This window comes from Neofelis nebulosa, chromosome 2 (assembly GCF_028018385.1).
Source record: "Neofelis nebulosa isolate mNeoNeb1 chromosome 2, mNeoNeb1.pri, whole genome shotgun sequence".
NCBI lineage: Eukaryota > Metazoa > Chordata > Mammalia > Carnivora > Felidae > Neofelis > Neofelis nebulosa.
In genome coordinates this window covers 63,222,197-63,246,049 of record NC_080783.1, presented here as the reverse complement: position 1 = coordinate 63,246,049, position 23,853 = coordinate 63,222,197, and the positions used below count along the sequence as shown (strand labels likewise).

Genomic DNA, 23,853 nt, shown 5'->3' with positions numbered 1-23,853 from the left:
ACTAGGAGGAAGGGCTGTCCCCTTTACAAGTGAATGGATCCAGGCAATTCTTTATGAAAATGATAAGGTTTGGGGCACCTGGGTGGCTCAGTCAGTTAAGCATGTTGACTTGATTGTAGCACAGGTCACGATCCCATGCTTTATGGAATTGAGCCCCGTGTTGGGCTGCACGCTGACAGCTCAGAGCCTGCTTGGGATTCTCTCTCTGCCCCTCCCCACGCTTACCCTCCTTCTCAAAATAAACGTTAAGAAGAAAATGATAAGGTTCAGAAAAATGTTTGCTTCAAGAGTTATAAAACTTGTTAGAAAATACACAGAATGAACAGAATATAAAAGGGAACTAGTTCTCAATGGAGGAATCTACTCTTATTATAACTAGTGTAAATAATTACTTCAGATAGATTACAATCAAAATGCACATTGGGGGTGCATGGGTGGCTCTGTTGGTTGGACCTCTGACTCTTGATTTCAGCTCAGGTCATAATCCTGGGGCTGTGGGATCGAGCCCCGTGTCAGGCTCCGCAATGACAGTGCAGAGCCTGCTTAGGATTCTGTCTGTCTCTGTCTCTCTGTTTTTCCTTTCCATGTGTGCATGTGTTCTCTTTCACTCTGTCTCTAACATTAAAAACAAAACAAAACAAAACAAAAAAACCCTACATCGAACGGACTGTGCTGTATGAGGGAATGTCTGACCAGAGAACATTCCCATGGGTACTTGGGGGGCTGCTGGTACATTGCTTACAGGGTTTCTTCGCAGAGGCAGAGAAACTGTGCCTCACTTGTATTTGCAATGTCCTTCTTCAGTCTTCTTGCCAAGCTTATTCTCTGCTGCCAACTTCTTCAAGGACAGGCTGGGTTGAAACAAAGGGTTCCATTTCATGCCGCCTGTCCGTGATGAACTTTGTAGTATCTGGCCCTATGTAATCAAGCTCAAATGGGCCCATGGAGTAACCATCTCCTAGCTTTATAGCAGTGTTGATATCTTCCTTTGGATGCATTACTCATTCATGCAGCCTGACTGCTTCCATGAGGTATGGCACTAGGAGACAGTTCACAATAAACTCAGACGTGTTCTTACAAGAAACCGGATGGTTTTCCAGGGCTTTGCTGAAGTCTGTCAGAGATTCAGGTGTATTCTGGTCGGTCAGTGGTGTTTTAATGACCTCCACAAGCTTTATCAAGGGCACTGGGTTGAAGAAATGGAGTCCAGCGAATCAGTCCTGTCTTACGGTGGCATTGGCTATGTTTGTAGACTGCAGAGAGGAAGTGTTGCTGGCAAAGATTGTACGTTCAGAGGCAAACTTGTTCAACCTCTTGAAGAAGTCATTCTTCATCTTTAAATTCTCCAGCATGGCCTCTACCACCAAGTCCATGCTGTGGACTATGGATGCTGCATCTATGCTGGTTGATAGGTTGCTCAGGGTCTTCTCCACAAATTCATCACCCGCCTTGGGGTTTTATGCAGACTTCTTCTCTGGCACTTTCCTAAGGCTTTCCTCAATCTCATTTCTAGATTTTGCTAGCATGTCCTCTGTCTGGTCCACCAACACCGTTGTGGCCAGTTGCTGCAGCAACCTGGGTGATGTCAGTGCCCATCATCTTGCTGCCAGTAACCAACATGTAGTTGATGATGATTTTCTTCACAGAGGCTGAGGTAGCGGATGAGGAGCACACAGAGTACACAAATTGCCGGGTTATGAAAACCATGCTGCAGAGATGAAGGCAAAGGTGGGAACCGCGACAAGACCCACCAAAGCTTTTTTCCGCTCATTTGCTTTTGAACACTAAAAGTTTTAGTAAATTTTGCTAGAACATCACCCGAAACGGGATTTATATACGCTTCCGTGCGTATGATAACAAATATTTCTGAATGTACTTTTCAACAATGAATTAGTAAAGTGAAATTTCCCCAGTCCTCAAGATGAAAAAGATTTCTGTGTTATCAAAATTTTCAAACATACACAAAGATAAAGTACGAGAACATTGAACCTCCGTATACCCATCACTGGACTCAACATTTATTTACCAAGATTTTTGTCACATTTGCTTCATTTGTCCTTTTCTTCTGTTTTTCTGAAGTATTTTGAAGGAAATTCCAAATATTGTCATCTCACCCTGACATGCTTCAGTATTACCTTTTTTTTAATGTTGATTTTTGAGAGAGAGAGAGAGAGACAGAGAGAATGCTAGTGGGGGAGGGGCAGAGAGAGAGAGAGAGAGAGAGAGAGAGGGAGGGAGGGAGGGAGGGAGGGAGGGAGGGAGAGGGACAAAGGAGCCCAACAGAGGATCCAAAGCAGGCTCAGCGCTGACAGCAGAGAGCCCAATGTGGGGCTCGAACTTGCAAACCATGAGACCATGACCTGAGCCAAAGTCTGATGCTCAACTGAGTCACCCAGGCGCCGCCAGTATTTATATTTAAAAAATTCAAATAATTCCTTTCTTTTAAGCATTTTTTAGCTTTTTAGTACAGAAAATTTCAAACATATATAAAGGCAATGCACATAATGAACCCAACTACTGTGATCTTTTATTCGGAAAAAGCTCCTTCAGTGACATTTTTTATTTAAAGACCAATTAAAACTACATTCATTTGACTCGGTGCCTTAAATATGTGAATGGAATACTTACTGGCTTTGATATTGGCCCACATTCTATTTAATGAGCACAACATAATGAAACCTCATGTATCCATCTCCCAGTTTCAACAACTAACAACTTCTAGTTGGTCTTTGGCATACTCCCACCTAATTCAGTTCACCCCACTGTGTTATTTTGAAGCAAGTCCCATATATATAGCATTTTATCTGTAAGTATTTCTATAGATATATCTCGAACACAAGAGTTCCTTTTCCCATGATAACTGTAATGATGCTACTGTCCTACCTACATAAAATAATTCCTTAGTATCACCAAATATCCATGCATATTTTCCTACATAATCACAATGCTGTTATCACACCTAATAAAATTATCTAATGAACTAATGAACTGTTATGTTACCCAGTTCATAATTAGATCTCCCTGATTGTTTAAAAAATACCTTTGTAAAGTTGGTTAGGATTGGTTCACGTATTATGTTTATTGGATCTCTAAAGCTTTTTTAAACCTAGAGTGGTCCTTCTACCTTCTTTCTCCTCTTGCCACTGCCAGGTTGCATAAATTAAATCCATTGTCCTATATAATGGTCTACATTCATGATTTGTCTATTTGTTTTTTGGGGTGTTTTTAACTTTTTCCTTTAACCCCTATACTTCTTATAAATGGAAGTGAGCTCTAGAGACTAGGTGTCAAGTTCAGCTTGTTTGGTAAGAACTCTTCCTAAATGGTGCTGTGTGCTTCATAGGAATCACAGTGTTTGAGTTTTTTTTTTAACTTCTTGTTATGCAAAGATTGATAAGGATGTTATCATCTAACTTCTTGTTATGCAAAGATTGATAAGGATGTTATCATCTAAATGGAAAATTTCCCCTTAAGCTTTTCTTTATAATGGCTCCGTTCATATGTCAGTTATTTCACTAGATATCACAAAAAGGTTATTTTCTAGTTACTCATTTTTTATTTAAAAAAAATTTTTTTTTAACGTTTATTTATTTTTGAGACAGAGAGAGACAGAGCATGAAGAGGGGAGGAGCAGAGAGAGAGGGAGACACAGAATCTGAAACAGGCTCCAGGCTCTGAGTTGTCAGCACAGAGCCCGACGCGGGGCTTGAACTCACGGACTGTGAGATCATGACTGGAGCTGAAGTCGGACGCTTAACCGACCAAGCCACCCAGGCGCCCCAACTCATTTTTTATTTTAATATAATTCATTGCTTTGGTTATTAGAGAACTTGAGCATCTTTTTATTTGTTTATTGGCCATTCAGCAGGGGTTTTTTTGGTGAATTGTTCATGACCTTGGCTGCTTTTTCTGTTGAATTGTTTTCTTTTTCTTAGCGTTTTTAAGAGTTCTTAATCAAAGATACTAATCTTTAGTGTGTTTTGCCTCTTGTAAATATATTTTTAATTTGTAATTTGTCTTCTGTATAGAAGTTATTGATTTATGTAGTTAATTTTTATCTTACATTTATGGCTTTTGGCTTAAACTTGGTTATGCTTTCTGTACTTTGAGGTAATGTAGGTGGAATAGTTTATTTTTTTCCTCGTAACTTTTTTCACTTAGATGTGTATGAAATATATTTTGTATGTAGTGTAAGATAAGAATAACACTTACTTCCTGCATATATAAGTAATCAATTGTCCTAAAGCAATTTGTTGAATGTCTTCTCCCTACCACATTGAATTGAAATGCCGTATTTATTATATTAAATTCACAGGTTTACATGGTCTGTTTCTATACTCCATTGTGGTCCTTTGATGATATTTTATTACTTACAATTTTTTTTTTAATTTTTATTTATTTTTGAGACAGAGAATGTGTCGGGGAGGGGCCGAGAGAGGGAGACACAGAATCCAAAGCAGGCTCCAGGCTCTGAGCTGTCAGCACAGAGCCCCATGCGGGGCTCGAACTCATCAACCGTAAGATCATGACCTGGAGTCGGACGCTCAACCCACTAAGCCACCCAGGCACCCCATTATTACCACAGATTTTTAATTATAATAGCTTTGTAGTATGTTTTAAGGTTTAAATCACTATCATTAATCATATTTCTCCCAAGTTTTACAGATTTTTTTCCTATATATTTGCTCTTCCATTTAAACTTCAGAATTAGTGGTTAATCCCATTGTGATTTAACTGTAGTGATATCAAGCTTGGTGGCACTGATTTAAAGAAAAATAAAATTAGGGGTGCCTGGTTTAAGTGGTTGACTTCAGCTCAGGTCATGATCTCGCAGTTCCTGAATTTGAACCCCACATCGGGCTCTCTGCTGTCAGCACAGAGGGTCCTATGGATCTTCTGTCTGCCCCTCCCCACCTCTCCCCCGCTTGTGGGTGCATGTACTCTTTCTCTCTCAAAACTAAATATTTAAAAAAATTTTTTTTTAAATTATTTTTTCCATTTGAGAATGTAGTTTTTCTCTATTTAGATCTTTTATGCTTTTCAGGTGAGATAGTTTTTGCATTCTTTCTAATAAGTTTGTTTCTAGATATTTTATATGTTTAGTGTGGTTATTCTGTATTGTCACAAAATACCATATTTGTGATCATTTGGATTGTGAATACAGAATAGTTTGCTTCATTTTTGTTCAAGTATATCAATCATACTTTAAAATAAGTATAAACAAGATTAGAAGGAATGTATATACTTAAGTGTACTATATTAATTTTTCAAATAAACTATTTCTATCACTTATGTATTCATTAATACAATAAATTAGAAATAATTAAGGAATAGAAAATGCAAATTCTTAGGAAATGATCAGTTTCTACTTAATGGTTTATAAAGAGTGGAAGTAACAAAGTAGTATGTAAAAATAATAAATTGCAGTTAAAAATATTAAATCCTGTAATGAGATTTTCTTTTTATATTCTAGTTGGAACCTAGCTAGTGTAGTCTTTTATTAGGAGGAAATCCCCCTCAGCCACATTTTTGATTTAAAGACTCATTTACAGTCTTTTAACATGGTACCTTGATAAGAATCATATTGGCCTGCATTCTGTTTATGGATATTGTAAATATAGTGATAATATGTTTCTGGCAGGTTAGATATCACTGTTAATTTTTTTTCTTTTTCATATTACAGGTTTTGCAAAAGGCATCAAATTAAATCAAGTTCAAATATTCCCTGTGTCCCCAAAGACTTACTGATGATGTCTGAATTTGTTCTTCCAAGATTTATTTTTTGTCTTATTCAGTACTTAAGAGAAGGCTATAATGAACCAGGTATGTTTAATCTACTCTTTGTTAGTAGTGTTTTTAAGTTTCCAATTAACAGAATTTAGTATGAATAATGAAGTGAATTTTTTTCAGATATCATTTTTTTTGTTTACCGTGTTTTATGACAAGACTATGAAATACAGATACTAAATAAAAACATACTTTAGTATATACATCAATTATATAACCTAACAGATACCTTATAATCTTATAACCTTTTAGTAGGCACAGTTTGGAACTTTCTGTTCCTGAGATCATAGATATGTTGAATCAAACTTAGTTGGCCTTTTGCGGATGAGGAAATGATCATTTTATGGGGTTAAAGTGACTTTACGATTATATTGTGCTCTAACAGAATTAAGAAGTCCTGGAAATGTGTGACTTTAACTTAGATTTTTAGAAGATAAACTACTTTTTCACCAGTTCTCTTTCTCTCTTTTTTTTGTAGATGTCTATATATTTTTATTCACCTCCATATATAACAGCTTATGAGAGAAATTGCTCACTCCCATCTTACAGGTAGAATGTATGGGTGTAAGCATCATGATAGTATTGAAAAGAAAAAAGAAACATGTAGATATTCTTCTTGCTTTTTAAGATTTAGTCACAATCTTGATTAACATACTTTACTAAATATTTTGGATTTGGATATTATCTGTTAAAGTTGTCAGTCTGACCTTGTAAATTACAGATATCAATTAGTGTGGTAATTTACTTTTCTGATGATACTTGTATTTTTATCATTTAAGGGACTACATCTTGAATTACTTTTAGAGGTTTTAAATTATGTATTTACCATAAATAATCTTAAATCCAGTTTGAAGCTATGGCACACGTTTTAATCTTCTGTCTATCCCCCATCATTGGAGTGTGAAGAAATATTTAGCATCTTCATCATTTCTAAAATACCATGTTATTCTCATTGTGAGCAAACACTTATACTACTGTATTTCTACATTTTATTTTTTTTCTTTTTTTTCAACGTTTTTTATTTTATTTTATTTTTTTATTTTTGGGACAGAGAGAGACAGAGCATGAACGGGGGAGGGGCAGAGAGAGAGGGAGACACAGAATCGGAAACAGGCTCCAGGCTCCGAGCCATCAGCCCAGAGCCTGACGCGGGGCTCGAACTCACGGACCGCGAGATTGTGACCTGGCTGAAGTCGGATGCTTAACCGACTGCGCCACCCAGGCGCCCCTACATTTTAAACAAAATCTACAATCCTTTGTTAACTACTTCTACCCCTCTCAGAGCATATAAATATAGGAAGAAATATTACTTAAAATATGGGAAGAAATATTACTTTGATTTAGCCTCAAACTACCCTGTCTTTGGAATGAAGGACCTGGAGGCCAGCTGGTTATTGAACTTGCCTTTTGTGCTATTTCTCATATACTAGTTAATAGAGTTTTTGGGAATTTACATTTTGTATTATAAATGTCCTATTTTAGAAGAGTAATAGGTAGAAATCATTTATTATGAGAACTTTAAACCTTACCATTAGATCAGGGAGCAATTCACACAAAGTACATTATGTTTATTTTTTCCTTTAGTTACCTTTAGCAGTTATAAAAGGTAGATGACCTAGGTACATAGCTTTGATAATTATTTGCTATTTATTTGCTATTTAATTTGATAATTATTTGTTTTGCAAATATGAATAGAAGCACTTTTTTGTCTTCAGATGAACTTCATGAACTTAGGTTCATGAAGATTTCCTTTCTGTATTACGACTTGTGCTCAGCATTCATTTCTTCTTGCTGTGCCAGAAAAATTACTACATTGCTTTGTGTACAGATCACTGTTTAAAATTAAAGAAAGGACTTGAAATCATCTAATCCAGCGTAATAGAAACTCACAGATCTTGTTGTTTGGCAGATGCCTTGAGTTCCATTTCTCATTTCACTCTACAATCCTCAGACCAGTGTCAGAGTTCATCTAGAACCTTTGCAAATGTGAATTAAATATCTGCTGTGTTACTGCCTAAGTCATCGGGGAGGATATGAAGATGAATAATATACAGTATTAGTAATCCACTGAGAAAGTAAGGTTTTTTGGGTCTCAGGAGTCAAGAGTTACCTAAAATTTCATTCACAGATCATCTTTGAGCTGGGTTGTGAGTTCCTTAGGGGGTAGAAACTAGGTTTTATTTAGTTTTGCTTCTCAGTGCCTATCATGTAGTAGGTACTGAATAAATATTGAATGAAATTGATAGCCCCTTTCCTGGACACACAGGCCCCCCATTAGCTCCCTTATGATGCATCTTCTTTGCCAATTATATCTGAGCTCTAAATCTCATTATTTATTTCTTCCTTTAAGACTTGGTTTCTCTGAAGAATCACTTTTTTCCCCCTCCTAAATATTCTTTTTCAGTTGCTGTACAACTTTCTACTCTCTTCTTCCAGCTCTACTAGACATATCTTGTCTGGTATCTTAAAACTATTTTAGTAAAAACATTCATGTTTATGAAAACAGTTATTTTTCATTTTGCTTGCTTTGACCTCCAGCTAACATGAGTTTGTATTTTTAGAATATGATAGAGGATGGGTTATTTGCTACACAGGTTTAAATTTAGAGCTGACATAATTTTGTTCTAATATTCTTACACTACTCTCAATATTATTTGGTTTCAAAATGTCTTGTTTTATTTTAGAGAATGATCTTACTTTTTCTTAAACACTAATTTTGAAATGATGTTATGATTACATTTATATATTTGGAAGTATAGGACCCTCAAATTGAATCCCTTTTAACCAGATTAAATGCTTAATATCTTATGAAGTCATCTCTTTTCCCCCTTTACCTTTTCTCAGAGAATTGAATTCCTGAGCAAGTCTACCCTAGGCTGGGCTCTGGGTGGATAACTACCTTCTAAACTGAGTTCTTATATTTTTTGATTATAAAATACTCTTACCCAAGTTGCTATAATTTGAAAAGAATAAAATATTGTTATTCTTAGCAAAATATCTTAAAGGAAGTTAATTATATGTTTTTACAGCAGCCGATGTACCATCAGAAAAAGACCTTAACAAAGTTCTTCAGCTTTTGGAACCTCAAATTTCCTTTTTAGAAGATCTAACTAAAATGGGAGGAGCGATGCGGTCTGTTCTTACTCAGGTTTTGACAAACCAACAAAACTATAAAGATCTGACTTCTGGTAAGTAAAATGTTAGAATAGAAGAAAGTTAGAATTTATTTATGTTACTGTAATCATAAGAAATTGCGTATTTTCAAACTTAAATGTAAAATGTGGATTTTTTCCCCATAGAATGCTAAAGCTGGACGTTATTAACTTGGAGTTAGCACTAGAACCCAGGTCTCTTCAAAGTTTTGGTGTGACATACTCATAATTGTACTCCACCTCCCCTTCTGTAAACAGTAACAAAACTACTTCTGTGTCTTCATTTTTGGTATTCTGTACTTTTGGGTTATATTGCATAGAATTTTATAATAATGTAGAGTTTAAGTTAAAAACTTCGAATTGCTGAATATGTTTGTACATGATATATACTGTTATATAAAATAGTACAACAAATATTCAAAAAAATTTTTTTTAACCTTTATTCGTTTTTGAGAGACAGCAAGAACAGAGCATGAGTGGGGGAGGGGCAGAGAGGGAGACTAAATCCAAAGCAGGCTCCAGGCTCCGAGCTGTCAGCACAGAGCCTGACTCAGGGTTCGAACTCATTGACCACCAGATCATGACCCAAGCTAAGTCAGACACTCAATTGAATGAGCCACCAAGGTGCCCCAGTACAACAAATATTTTAAATAGCATTATTTTTGCTGGCTTATGAAAACATGCTTTGAAAATTGAGGTTTATCTTTTCTTTAGAGTGTGGAATTTTCATATGTATTGTAAACCATATGTTCTTCAGAGGTTGTCTTATCTGATATGTTTACTTTTTCAACAAATACTTATTAAGCACCTACTATGTACTTGGTTTGGGGGTAAGTACTGGAGCTTGGAGCAGGGAATTTAAGTAGTAAACCAGGTAATCCTATCCCTGCCCTTATAAAGCTGAAGGACTGGTGAATGAGATGGCATTAACAATTATATTAATACAGTATAGAAGGGAGACTTGATTTCACTGATGGGGAATGTGGGATGCTTCACTGAGGAAGTGATATTTAAAGTAAAACCTAATGGTTGAAAGTCATTTAGCTAGAGGGTGAGGGGGAATTGGGTGGTAATGGGATGGAATTATATTCAAGGTGGAGGACATCCTCTGCTTCTGAGTGCTGGGCTAGCTGTTATGTCATAAACAACATAAAACTAGAAAAAATGTGAGGAAGCTGTTATTAGGCATTGTACAAAAGGCAATACAAGACTATAAACCTTTGAGAGAAAGGAAAACATGAGACGAACCCCACGATTGCTTTGAATATCTGTCGGGGGATAACTTCCTGACTGTAGTACAGCAAGCTGGCATTGAAGCAGAGTGTGGTTGTCCAAGTGAGCCAAGGAGGCAGAGATCACAGGTTAGGACAGTGGAAGCAGTTGGAAACTGGAATCTTTGGGGTAGAATACCAAGAGGTATTAGGGCAGATGAATGAGGGACTCCTGAAGGTGGTTGGCTGAGGACGGAGATCCACCTGTACCGTATGAGACTGCCTCAGGCTTACTAGAGAGTCACTATAGAGTGACTGCTATCGGGTTAAAAGCAGAATAGTGGCATTAGAGGTTAGGCAGTTTTGGGAGACATTGGCGTTTCAGCCCAACCAGCCTGGAGAGACCTTGTTAATACCCCAGGTATCTAGCTGAGACACCTTCGAGTAAGGTCTACCCTAGGTCAGATTTAATGAAGCCTAAAACCCTGGCAGATTCTGCAATGGAGACAGAATTTAGAGATTATTCCTGTCACTTAAAAAAAAATTTTTTTTAATGTTTATTTATTTATTTATTTATTTATTTATTTTGAGTTGAGCCACCGTTTATTTTATTTTTTTATTTATTTATTTTTTTATGATTTTCTTTTTTTTTATTTTTTATTTTTTAAAATTTTTTTTTTCTTTTTTTTCTTTTTTTTTTTTTAATTTATTTATTTATTTTTTAATATATGAAATTTACTGTCAAATTGGTTTCCATACAACACCCAAATGTTTATTTATTTTTGAGAGAGAGAGGGAGACACACAAACCGAAACAGATTCCAGGCTCTGAGCTGTCAGCACAGAGCCGACAGGGCTCGAACTCACAAATCGCGAGATCATGACCTGAACTGAAGTCGGACGCCCAACCTACTGAGCCACCCAGGTGCTCTGTCACTTTAGAGGGCCTTTTGAGAACCTTAGGCTTTCTACAGACCTGCCCTTTACAAATTTTAAAACCAAACCTTCATGAGTTTGTGATCAGGCTATTAATTGAGTAGTCCGCTAAATTAAAATTGATACTCTTCAAAGGAAGATAATAGAATTCAGAATCTTCTATAATATGTCCTTAGAATGTCCAGTATACAATAAAAACTACTAAACATATAAGAAAATAAGTTGTGCACTATAACCAAGAAATAGGGCAGTCAATAGAAATTGATCTTGAAATGGTCCAGATGTTGGATTTAGCAGATAAAGACATTGAAGCATCTATTGTCAATACATTCAATAAATTAAAGGAAAATCTATTTAGATAACTAAAAGTATATGCTGTTAATGAGTGAAGAGATCAGGAATCTTAGCAAAGAAATATAAACAAAAAAAGAAATTCTAGAACTGAAAATTAGTGTTGAGTGCAATAATTGAGAAAATTTACTGGATAGATTTAGCAGCAGATTGGAGAGGGTAGAAGAAAGACTTAGTAAATTCGAAGACAGATTAATAGATCATTCTATCTAGAGAACAGAGAGAAAATACAAGAGAGTCTTAGGGACCTGTTAGACTAAATTGGATCTAACATGCCTATAATTGGAATCCCAGGAGGACAGGAGAGTATGAATGTGGCAGAAAAAAAACATTAGAAAAAATCCTGACTAAAATTTCCCTAATTGGATGTAAAACATTGACTTACAGATCCAAGATGCTTAATAAACCCCAAATAAGATAAATATAAAGACTATCAGTCACACCTAGACACCTCCTAGATTCCATGTTGAAATATTTGTGGATGAGAATGAGCTTACTTTTTTAAAAAGGACTAAAAAAAGGTCTAGTATTGAAATTAAATGAAGGTAGGGTGATAGTGACACCAGTAAGGCTACCACATCAGGTTAGATCCATGGCTCTCATAGGCCATGTGATATTTTATGTGATATCCTGAATGTGTTGGGAATTCATGGAAATATATATATTTTAAATGTTTATTTTTGAGAGAAGGAGTGGGGGAGGGGCAGAGAAAGAGGATGACCGAGGATCTGAAGCAGGCTCTGTCAGCGCAGAGTACAATACGGGGCTCAAACCCACAAACTGCGAGACCATGACCTGAGCTGAAGTCGGACACTTAACCAACTGAGCCACCCAGGCGCCCCAAGCATGGAAATATTCTAAGCTTAAGAGTGACATGATCAGATATGTGTTTTGAAAAGATGATTTGCTGTTTTGCCAAAATAGATGGGAAGGGGCAAGAACAGAAAAGCTCTGCTATAGTAGCCTAGGGTAAAGATGATGGTAGCTTGTATTTGAATTTTGGTGATAAAGCTGGAGAGAGATAAATTATACCTGGTGGTCTGTTATTCTTCAACCTTACTCAGAAACTCAACTGTTGTGAAAGAAAGCAGCAAGTTGTTCTTAATCATTGTAAGAATGTATACCTTCGGAAAGATTTATGGTAATTGCCTTCTTTTATTTCCACAATTCCTTTTTAATTATTTATTGAAATTAAAAAACAACACAACAGAAATGCTTGAGTGATTTTTAGTGATGGAAATCACATTAAATTTTGATCAAGAAGTTTAAAATTTGCAGTCTAGCTTCACTGCTTATCACCGCTTGCTTACTCACTGGCTATGTTACCTTTGTAAGCCTCAGCTTCTTCACTTTTAAAAATGGTGATTATACATTCATTTTTCTCAGGCTTGTTGTGAAGGTTGGTAAAATACATTTTGTTATTTAAAAAGTATTACAATATTACAGTATTAAAAAGTATTACACCTGGATGGCTCAGTCAGTTAAGCATCCAACTCTTGATCTTGGCCCAGGTCATGATCTCGGCTCAGGTCATGATCTCACAGTTTTGTGGGTTTGAGCCCTGTGTTGGGCTCTGCACTGGCAGCATGGAGCCTGTTTGGGATTTTCTCTCTGCCCCTCCCCTGTTGCATGTGTGCACATGCCCACGCCCTTTCTCAAAAATAAGTAAACTTAAAGTATTACAAAAATTTCATCCATCATGATTGAGAGAAATACATGGCTTTTATTACTCAGGAGACATGTAGTCATTTCTCATATAGGATGCTTAGAAGGTCTTTATTTTTTTTTTAATTTTTTTAATGTTATTTATATTGGAGAGAGAGAGACAGATCAGGGGAAGGGCAGAGAGAAAGACCAAGAAGACAGTCTGAACCAGGCACCAGGCTCTGAGCTATCAGCACAAAGCCCAATGCGGGCTCGAACTCACAAGCCTTGAGATCATGACCTGAGCCGAAATCAGATGCTTAACTGACCGAGCTACCCAGGTGCCCCAAAGGTCTTTATTCTTTATAAACTAAGTGTAATTGTTTGTGTTACACTAAATGTAATTGTTTTTAATATTGGACTTGAACTGAAGGATAGATGTATTCCTGTCTGTTTTAATAAGTGCTAGAGTGTTTTTTTGTTTGTTTGTTTTGTTTTTTGTCTTTTTTTAAACCAGCCCAGAGAGACATTTAAAAAACTAAACTAGGGGCTCCTGGGTGGCTCAGTCGGTTAAGCATCCCACTTCGGCTCAGGTCATGATCTTGTGGTTCATGGGTTCGAGCCCTGTTTTGGGCTCTGTGCTGACAGCTCAGAGACTGCAGCATGCTTCAGATTCTGTGTCTCCCTTTCTCTCTGCCCCTCCCCTGCTCATGCTTTGTCTCTCTCTCTCTCTCTCTCTCCCAAAAATAAATTTAAAAATATTTTTTAAAACAAAACAAGAAAACCCAAAACTGTTCTGGGGCACTTGGGTTCAAGCCCCACATCGAGCTCTGTGCTGTCAGCACAGACCCCGCTTCAGATCTTCTGTCCCTGTCTTGCGCGCGTGCTCTCTCTCTCAAAAATAAATAAATCTTAAAAAAAACAAAACGCAAACCAAAACTGTTCTATTGCAATTATTCAGGCTAGCAAGGAGAGAAAATAGAGAAAAGCTCAACAAGTATTAAGTTCATTTATGTATTCTTATAATCAAGAGATTGAGATCTTAATTTAAGATAGGTAATTTGCCTAAGAGGTGTCCAATGCCATGGTATTTTGGCTTTCAGAGAGCGAATAATCTTTTTCTTTTCTTTTTTCTTTTTTTTTTTAATTAAAAAAATTTTTTTTTAACGTTTATTTATTTTTGAGACAGAGAGAGAGCATGAATGGGGGAGGGTCAGAGAGAGAGAGGGAGACACAGAATCTGAAACAGGCTCTGAGCCATCAGCACAGAGCCTGACGTGGGGCTTGAACTCACAAACCGCGAGATCATGACCTGAGCCAAAGTCGGACGCTTAACTGACTGAGCCACCCAGGTGCCCCAATCTTTTTCTTTTCTTTTCTTTTTTCTTTTCTTTTCTTTTCTTTTCTTTTCTTTTCTTTTCTTTTCTTTTCTTTTCTTTTCTTTTCTTTTTCTTTTTCTTTTTCTTTTTCTTTTTAAAGAACTCTCAAAATAAATGTTTTTCTTTTACTGTTATTCCATGCTCCATAAATATATTAAAAAACAAAACAAAAATTGGGAATAATTAATAAGCCGCAATGCTAAAGTGAAAGTTCCAGGATTATGTAATTCTAGAACTTAAGGTTTTCAGTATTACTTGGAATAAATTAATTTTAACTGATACTTCTATAGAAATTATACTTTTAATTCTTGTGATAGAAAATGTGATGGAAAAAGTTTGATAAAACAGAAATTAAGAGTAATCTCAGTTATAATGCTTGAACATTCCACGCGGGTATTATTTTATCCAGGAAGCCTTTCCTAAGTATTTTGCTTTGGGTTAAGTCTAGCTGCACAGTACTGTGAGAGCACAGATTGTCAAACCAAATGGTGAAGTCTAATACACTAAATTGTCATTTACCAGATTATCTGCCTTTCTCTGCCATGAGTTTTCAGGTTCCTTGAAGGCAGGAATTATACCCTTATTAATCTGTGTACCTCTTGTGCCTTGCTTATAATCTCTGGCATATTTTACATTTGTTACCTAGTAGATTTTATTATTTGTTATAAACATGCTGTGCAGTTTTGCCTGAAGCTGTTTTATATTGTTCATTCCAGGGTTCTCCTGCCATTAGAATATTCAGCTCTTTTATATATATATTAGCTACTGAGATCGCTTTACTTATATTTTGAATGGAATTTTTTTTCTGATTTTAAATATTAGGTCTTGGAGAAAATGCTTGTGCAAAGAAAAGTCATGAAAAGTACCTTATAGCTCTGAAGAGCTCTGGACTTACCTATCCCGAGGATAAACTTGTATACGGTCTACAGGAACCATCAGCTGGCACTAGCACTCTGGCAGTGCAAGGTTTGTCTGTTTAATTTGAACAGTGGTGACTTTTCTGTGTTAAAACAGAAAGACCCTCACACTTGACTTGTTGTTGGAGCAATTTAAGTAATGTGTCATTCCTTGGTGGTAAACATGTAGAAGCAAGAAAGAATAGATTGGGCAAAGAAGATAATACATTTCTTAAATGGAATTTGGTTAAGTTTATTTAAGGTCCTGTTTTTAGCTCATGAAGAAGGTAGCAGTTGCTATTTAAGAGTAGCCCAAAACTTTAGTATCTTAATATTTTAGTAAACCATGATATAAAAAGAAAGAGATCCTTCTGAAACATTATTTGTGATGATTAAATCTGGATTTTCACTACAGATTTCCTTTGAAGTATAAACCTATATTAGGCCCAAATTTATTAAAGATAAATGTTGAACTCTCCCAAGATAACTGTCGGAATGAGTTGTCTTAATGTAACAAAATTTAGCTTTTTTTTATGTCTCAGAATAATTTTAAAGTAAGGCAATACATAACAGCTATGAAGGAAATTTTTTTTTTTTCCTTTCCAAAGGTTTTGCGGGTGCAACAGGAACTTTGGGACAACTAGATTCTTCAGATGAGGTGACATTTAAAATTTAAAACTTTTTGCAAATACAAGTTTTAGAACTGTATAGATTTGTGGATGTTACCTAGTTTAAATTTCTCATTTTGTAGACGAGGACACTGAAGCCTAGCATGAAATAATTTAGCCAAGATTGCAAAGTTACTAGCTTTTTACTTCTGGTTTATAATTCATTTCTTTCTTCACAGTTCAAAAGTGGGAGATAGAAAGAGATAGCGATTCCTCCTAGGAAGATATCCCCATGTTGACCCAAATTATCCTATATACAATGAAATTGTTTTAAGAAATTTAGCTTAGTCTAGAACAGTGTATTAAAAGAGTATAAAATGTAACTGCTTAAAAAAATAAAATGTAACTGCTTTTCCAATTTCACAACAAGTTATACCTTATGTGTTATATCTTATTTTAAAAAGCAGGGAAATGGGCTGTCAGTTTGAAATTTCAACTTTTATAGTACTTATTAGCCAAATAGTAGTGTTTATTAAATATGTCTGATAAATCCTTTAGAACATTTAAGTGATCAAATATACAAATATTTGTGTACAATTTTGATGCTTATGAAATTTAAATTTCACATTTTCCTAAAATTATACATTTAATGATTAAAATTTATTTATTTTTTGATGTTTGTTTTTGAGAGCGAGAGAGAGAGAATGAGAGAGAGAGAGGGCATGAGCAGGGGAGGGACAGAGAGAGACACACACAGAACTGGAAGCAGATTTCAGGCTCTGATCTGTCAGCACAGAGCCCAATGCGGTGCTCAAACCCATGAGCCATGAGGCTCGAACCTACAAGCTGTGAGATCCTGAGATGAGTCGAAGTCAGATACTTAACCAACTGAGCCACTCAGGCGCCCCAGTGATTAAAATTTAAAACCTAAAAATTGTGTTATATTAAAACATACACTTTTTCTTTGAAAACCCATTTTGATTTGAAAATATCACATGAACTAAGAAAAATATCCTTTTTGAAAACATGATTTCTGTTATTGATGTCTTGTAATTGATTTAATGCCTTATAATTTGAACTTCCTGGTAGTATTTTTCCCCTGTAAAAAGGCTCTCACAAAATGCAACATTTTATGGAGTCCCTTTCTGGACAGTTTTAAAGAGTTTTCAACAAATTGGGGAGACAATTTCATAGGCTGTTTACAAGTTTGACTCTGGAATTAGAGTGCCTGGGTTTGTTTTTGGCTCCTGTACCAATTAGTAGTATGACTTTAGGCAAGTGTCCTAACTTCTCCATGGCTAAATTTCCTCTTCTGCAAAATGGAGGTGATAATAGTATTATTGCCAGGAGTTATTATGAGGATTGAATGAGTTCATATATGAAAGCACTTAAACTAGTGCCTGGCATATTGTGAACACTGTATATGTGTCTGTTAAATAAGTTAAAATAAAATCATAAAAAAATTAAATTTAAAATCATTAAAAATAGTGCAAATGGTTAGCTAAAACTTTTGTTTTTTTTTAACTTTAAAGATAAGTTACAAAGAACATTGCTATAATGATGAATTGGAAAACTTGTATTTAAAATAGATTCTCAAAAGTACATATAAACATTATTCATTATTCCAACCAAAATAATAATAATTCCATTTCGAAGCTAGTGGAGGGGAGTGATGGAGGTAGGAATACTAATTGTTCTTATGTCAAAGAAGGAAGTATTGGATAATAGACATGTGGTTTCAAATGACTTACTCTTCTTTCCATAAGGGCATTTTATGGGGAGGCAAAATGGCCTCTAAAAAGGCAAGATCTGGGAATACTAGGAGTTGATATGAATGGGTGCATGGACATTTTTGGTTTAAAGCCAGCCAGATAGGAAAGGAGACTTGTATCTATTGTCAGTAGAAACTTTAGAAAATAGTTTCATAATGAAATGGTTTAGTGATGTTACAGAACACTTTTAAAGATAATCTAAACATTTTATGTGATTTAGAACAATAAAAACCTATACTTATGTTATATGATGGGATAAAATTTTCATATTATTTTAGCATACCTAGCGTTATGCATCTAACAGCCATGCTAATAATTCTGCTTTACTTCCATGAATTGAATTTGATTTCTGGGCATGTAGAAAACTGATCTTCAACATAGATCCTTTTCCTCTGTCTAAGGAAAGTAGTAACAGTCATTTTGTCTTGGCCTAAACTCTCCAGATTGCCTTTTTAAACTGCCAGGGGAGATTTTAATTGTATATAACTGCATTACAATAACACTGTATTTTATGGTAGGGTGCTAGAAGGAAATCCTTTTGTGTATGTGTGTGTGTGTGTGGGGGGGTGGGGGTGGAGAGAGAAGTAATTTTTGTGGGGGTATCAGAGGATTTGGAATATGGCTTTTCTTTGTTCATTACCATTGCTTCTAGTCTGTCCTTACATCTTCTGTTCCTCTGTTCTTTCCTTTTGGATTCTTTGTTTCAGCAACTTTTTGTGTGTGATATGGTTTTATTACAATAATATATAATATTTTGTTCCTTGATTATGATTGTGTGTCAGTGTATCATATTAAAAACATCTTGATGGTGACAGCTTCAAAATACTTCATTTCTTCTATCCTCAAAATACATCATTTTTTAAGAGTATCTGAGAAGAATTACTGTTAGAGCATGTGATACATATTTAACTTATGTAGTTAAAAGTACTTTAGACTTTTTCACCTTTATTTTTTTTATTTTTTTATTATTATTTTTTAATGTTTATTTATTTTTGAGACAGAGAGAGACAGAGCATGAACGGGGGAGGGGCAGAGAGAGAGGGAGACACAGAATTGGAAGCAGGTTCCAGGCTCTGAGCCATCAGCCCAGAGCCTGACGCAGGGCTCGAACCCACGAACCGTGAGATTGTGACCTGAGCTGAAGTCGGACGCTCAACCTACTGAGCCACCCAGGCGCCCCTGACTTTTTCACCTTTAAATCACATTTTATAATTAAAATTTTAATCTCTTTAAAAGTACTTTTTGTAATTTACATTTTTTTTTAGTTTATATATTTTCTAAATATATGTGTTTATTATATTTTCATAAAAATGGGGTAATTTGGGCATTTGCAAACTTAAAGAGTTTCAAGTGAGTTGTTTAGCTGGAAGTGCATTGAAGGGCTATCTACTTTAGTTTTTCTCTAAGAGAACCTTGGGCTTTAGAGTTAGGAAGACCTGAGTTTGAATTTTCTTTCATAATCTTGCTCTGCTTTTGCCAGGTTATTTAACTTCTGAACATCCATTTTCTCTTGGAGAAATGAAGGTGATTATGTTAGGATTAAATGGGATAACGTATAAAGTACCTATCATGGATTAGGCGTAGACTCTTGATACATGTTTTTGTCTGAGTACTTCATGTGAGAAGTGGTTCAAATATATGAATTTTTGAGCTGTTGTGGGTCATATTATATACATTTCTATTATCGTTCCAGAGGAAATAGTTTGCTAAAGCATGTTTTAAAAGAATGAAGTTTATTTTTATTTTTATATTTATTTATTAAACACATTTTATTTTTTTCACATTACCTGTCAAATTTTCTTTGGCAAATTTACCCCATATACCAAATATTCAATTTAGAGCTTAGTTTATATTTATATAACTGAGTGCCATTCACCAAGATACCTTTCTCTAACCCCTAATGGCTTATTTAGTTATTTATTTTTTATAATTTACATTTAAGTTAGTTAGCACATGGTTCAACAATGATTTCTGGAATAGATTCCATAAGCCCCTTACCCGTTTAGCCCATCCACTCCTCCCCTAACCCCTCCAGCACACCTCTGTTCTCTATAAGAGTCTTTTATGTTTTGTCCCTCTCCCTGTTTTTATATTATTTTTGCTTCCCTGCCCTTATGTTCATCTGTTTTGTATCTTAAAGTCCTTTTATCAGTGAAGTCATATGATATTTGCCTTTCTCTGACTGACTAAATGCACTTAGCATAATACCCTCTAGTTCCAGCTACATAGCTGCAAATGGACAAATGAAGTTTATTTTTAAAAATTTAATTGAGATATTTCCTAAATAATGCACAAATACATTGTAGTTGTTTTCCATGCAGTTCAGATAGAGTAAAAGTCCTTTCTCTATCCTCACTAGCACCAGCTCTTCTTTGGGTAACTACAGTTAATAGTTTGGATGTCCTTGACAGACCTTTTTCCATGGAGTTAAATAACCATATGTTTACAGAAATGTGTGTGTGTGCATGTGTGTAAATAAAAGGTGTTGTGCTATTTTATGGCCTTCTTTTATTTACTGCAAAATGTATTGTGTAGATCCGTCTTTGTCAGTACTGTTCTTTCCATTTGCTGTACAGTAATCTGGAATATGAATAAACTACAGTTTGTCCAATCATTTCTTTAATTTGCAGTTTTTTCTTACAAGGTGCAGTACTTACATTTCTTTTTATGCAGATGTGCAAATAGTTTTCTAAGGTGGAATTGCTAAGTCACAGGATATGCATATCTTAAATTTTAGTAGATTATATTTTTCTGATTATAAAAATCACGCATACTTAAAATGAAAAATGTAGAAAAGTGTAAAGATAAGATCATTACTTAGGGCTAATTGTAGAAGAGTTTTAGTGATAAAGTCAAGAAATTTCCTATTTTAAGATTATAATCACAATTTTTTATATAAAAACACTTATTTTTATTGATTTGTATACCACAAGGTCTTTGCTTTTTGGTTCTGAACACATTTTCAAATCTTGAGCTGGAAACAGAAAAATCAGGGGCTCTTGGGTGTCTCAGTCAGTTAAGCATCCAAGTTGATCTTGGCTCAGGACATGATCTCATGGTTTGTGAGATCGAGCCCCACATTGGGTTCTGCGCTGATAGCATGGAGCCTACTTAAGATTCTCTCTTTCCTCTTCTCTGTGCCTCTCCTCCGCTCACATGAATTCTGTCTCAAACAAACAAACAAAAAAATAGAAAAGTCATATAGTACAACAAAAACAAAAATGAGAATTAGGAAGGGGCAATTTGGTGGTTATAAAAATTACTAATGCTAGAGCTAAAAGAAACCTTAAAGTGCATTTTGCCTAACTTTCTTATCAATGAAGAAGCTGAATTCCATGGAAATGACAGGTTCACTCAAGCTAGTGAATTTCAGCTCTAGTTAGTAGAGTTGGAAATGGACTCTAGGCCTTCTGCCTAGTTGGTTTAGAGTTCTTTCTATAAAGCGGATAAACTGCTGATTAATTACTATTACTGTGCAGCAAATTTCTCCTAAACTTTGTGGCTTAAAACTGCTCTTTTTCTTTTTCCTTACAATTTCATGACTTGGGAAATTGGGAACTGTATAGTTTGGCATTTCTCACTTGGGTTACCTCATGCAATTCTAGTTAGTTATTGCAGCCAACAACTAAAACTGCATTGCAACTGTAGTCATCTAAGGCTCAGCTGTGGTAGAGATTTAAGGTGGTCACTGACAGGCCTAGGAGTTGATTGCTGACTGTCCCCAGGGAACTCAGCTGGCTTTTCATTGGAGTGACTACCTGTGGCTTCTCTAGCATGGGGGTCTCACGTTGTTACATAGTTACTGGCTTCTCCCAGATTGAGCAGCTGGGGAGCAGAATCTATACAGCCTTTTCTGAGCTAGCTTTGTAAGTTACATAGTGTCCTTTCCAGCTACATTTTATTAGTTGCGAGTTGTGAAGGTGGGCCCAGAGTCAGTGGGAGGGAACATAGATCTCACCTTTACAGGGAGGATATCAAAGAATTTGTAAACACATGTTTAAAACTTCCATAACCAAGATGTGATGTCCGCCATTGTTTTCCCTGGATTCTCTTGATATCCGAAATAATGACTAACAGACCAACAATTGATTATAGATTTTTCCATCTATTCAGTCTTTTTTTTTTTTTTTTTTTTTTGGTTGGAAAAACTATCACATGATAATGAAACACCACTGCAATCAGAAATGACTTTTGTAGGAGTTTTCCTTAAGTGTAATAGTTACTGTGGTACATCAAGAAAATGAAAGCTTATATTTACGATTATAAGATATATCTTTAAAAGGTGATGAAAAAGAATGAAATCTTGCCATTTGCAGCAACGTGGATGAAACTGGAGGGTATTATGCTAAGTGAAAGAAGTCAGTCAGAGAAAGACAGATATCATGTGATTTCACTCATATGTGGAATTTGAGAAACTTAACAGATGACCATAGGGGAAGGGGAGGAAAAAATAAGTTACAGAGAGGCAGACCATAAGAGACTTTAAAAAAAATTATTTATTTTTTATTAACTTGTTTTATTTTTTATTTTTTAAAATTTATATCCAAATTAGCATATAGTGCAACAATGATTTCAGGAGTAGATTCTCTAGTGCCCCTTACCCATTTAGCCCATCCACCCTCCCACAACCCCTCCCGTAACCCTCAGTTTGTTCTCCATATTTATGAGTCTCTTACGCTTTGTCCCCCTCCCTGTTTTTATATTATTTTTGTTTCCCTTCCCTTATGTTCATCTGTTTTGTCTCTTAAAGTCCTCATATGAGTGAAGTCATATGATTTTTGTCTTTCTCTAATTTCACTTCGCATCATATCCTCTAGTTCCATCCACGTAGTTGCAAATGGCAAGGTTTCATTCTTTTTGATTGCCAAGTAATACTCCATTGTATATATATACCACATCTTCTTTATCCATTCATCCATTGATGGACATTTGGGCTCTTTCCATACTTTGGCTATTGGCAATAGTGCTGCTATAAACATGGGGGTGCATGTGTCCCTTCGAAACAGCACACCTGTATCCCTTGGGTAAATGCCTAGTAGTGCAATTGCTGGGTCGTAGGGTAGTTCAGTTTTTAGTTTTTTGAGGAACCTCCATACTGTTTTCCAGAGTGGCTGCACCAGCTTGCATTCCCAGAGAGACTCTTAAATACAGAGAACAAACTGAGGGTTGATGGGGAGTGGTGGAGAGGGGAAAATGGGTGATGGGCATTGAGGAGGGCACTTGTTGGGATGAGCACTGGGTGTTGTATGTAAGTGATGAATCACAGGAATCTACTCCTCAAGTCAAGACTACACTGTATGTCAAGTAACTTCACAAATAAATTAAACAAAAATTATATTTACCTTTGTGAACTCTTTTTTTAACTCTGTAAAGGAGAAAGTTGATGAAGGGATAAGATAGAGTGTGATAGAAGAGTACCTAGATATACATTTTCTTGAACAAATACCTATTTATGCCATTTCAAAATTTCATTAAGGCTTTTAAAGCTATATTACATTTTTTTTTTCCAACCATAGGCACACATGGTATATTTGCTTTTAGTATTTATATTTGAAATTCAATGAAGACCTGGATATTATTTAAGGATTGGAGTTTCTACACTCTTACCCTACAGGCCCATGAGATTATTGAGCAAAGTCTTTTCATGATTTCATTCTTGTAACTTAACAAATGGTATGAAAAGACAGGATGAGAAGAGAGCAGTGATGTTTTAATTACTACTATAGAGAAGAGATTATAACAACTAAAAATGTTTTAAGAATTTAGAATTGGAGAGACTCTAGAGGTAAGGTACTCTTAACCACTTTGTTTTAAAAATGAAGAAACAGATTTGGAACTATAACAGCAGCAAGATTTCTATTTGTAAAGTTTTATTTGAATGAGGGTATATATTGCAGTCTACTTAAAGTATATTATTCATACAAGTTGTGTCAGATATTTGTCCCCGCTGTCCCTAGAGTAACAGAACATTATGTACTCAGCAGTGCTATTTATACACATGACATTCTTCATGCTACTTACTACTACTTATTCTTTTTTTGTATAGCTCATATGAAATAGGAGTAGAAAATGTTGTTTGTGTTGTATGGCACTGAAAAGAAAATAAGCACATTTAACC

General features: G+C 35.5%; 1 protein-coding gene and 1 pseudogene across 9 annotated transcripts in view; one reads left to right on the top strand and one right to left on the bottom strand.

The window, feature by feature from the left end:
- The window catches only part of UBR3 (ubiquitin protein ligase E3 component n-recognin 3), a 239,015-nt gene that overhangs the window by 31,227 nt on the left and 183,935 nt on the right, over positions 1-23,853 (top strand). For all 9 annotated transcript variants that reach the window (XR_009257324.1, XR_009257322.1, XM_058714506.1 and 6 more), the window contains exons 2-5: positions 5,684-5,823; positions 8,817-8,975; positions 15,282-15,425; positions 15,964-16,013. Coding sequence is in view for 7 of the 9 variants with exons in the window: in XM_058714506.1 (XP_058570489.1) it covers positions 5,684-5,823; positions 8,817-8,975; positions 15,282-15,425; positions 15,964-16,013 (493 nt within the window). In the remaining 2 variants the exon portion in view is untranslated. The remainder of the gene's footprint in view (positions 1-5,683; positions 5,824-8,816; positions 8,976-15,281; positions 15,426-15,963; positions 16,014-23,853) is intronic.
- Positions 776-1,707, bottom strand: LOC131503121 (hydroxyacyl-coenzyme A dehydrogenase, mitochondrial-like; annotated as a pseudogene).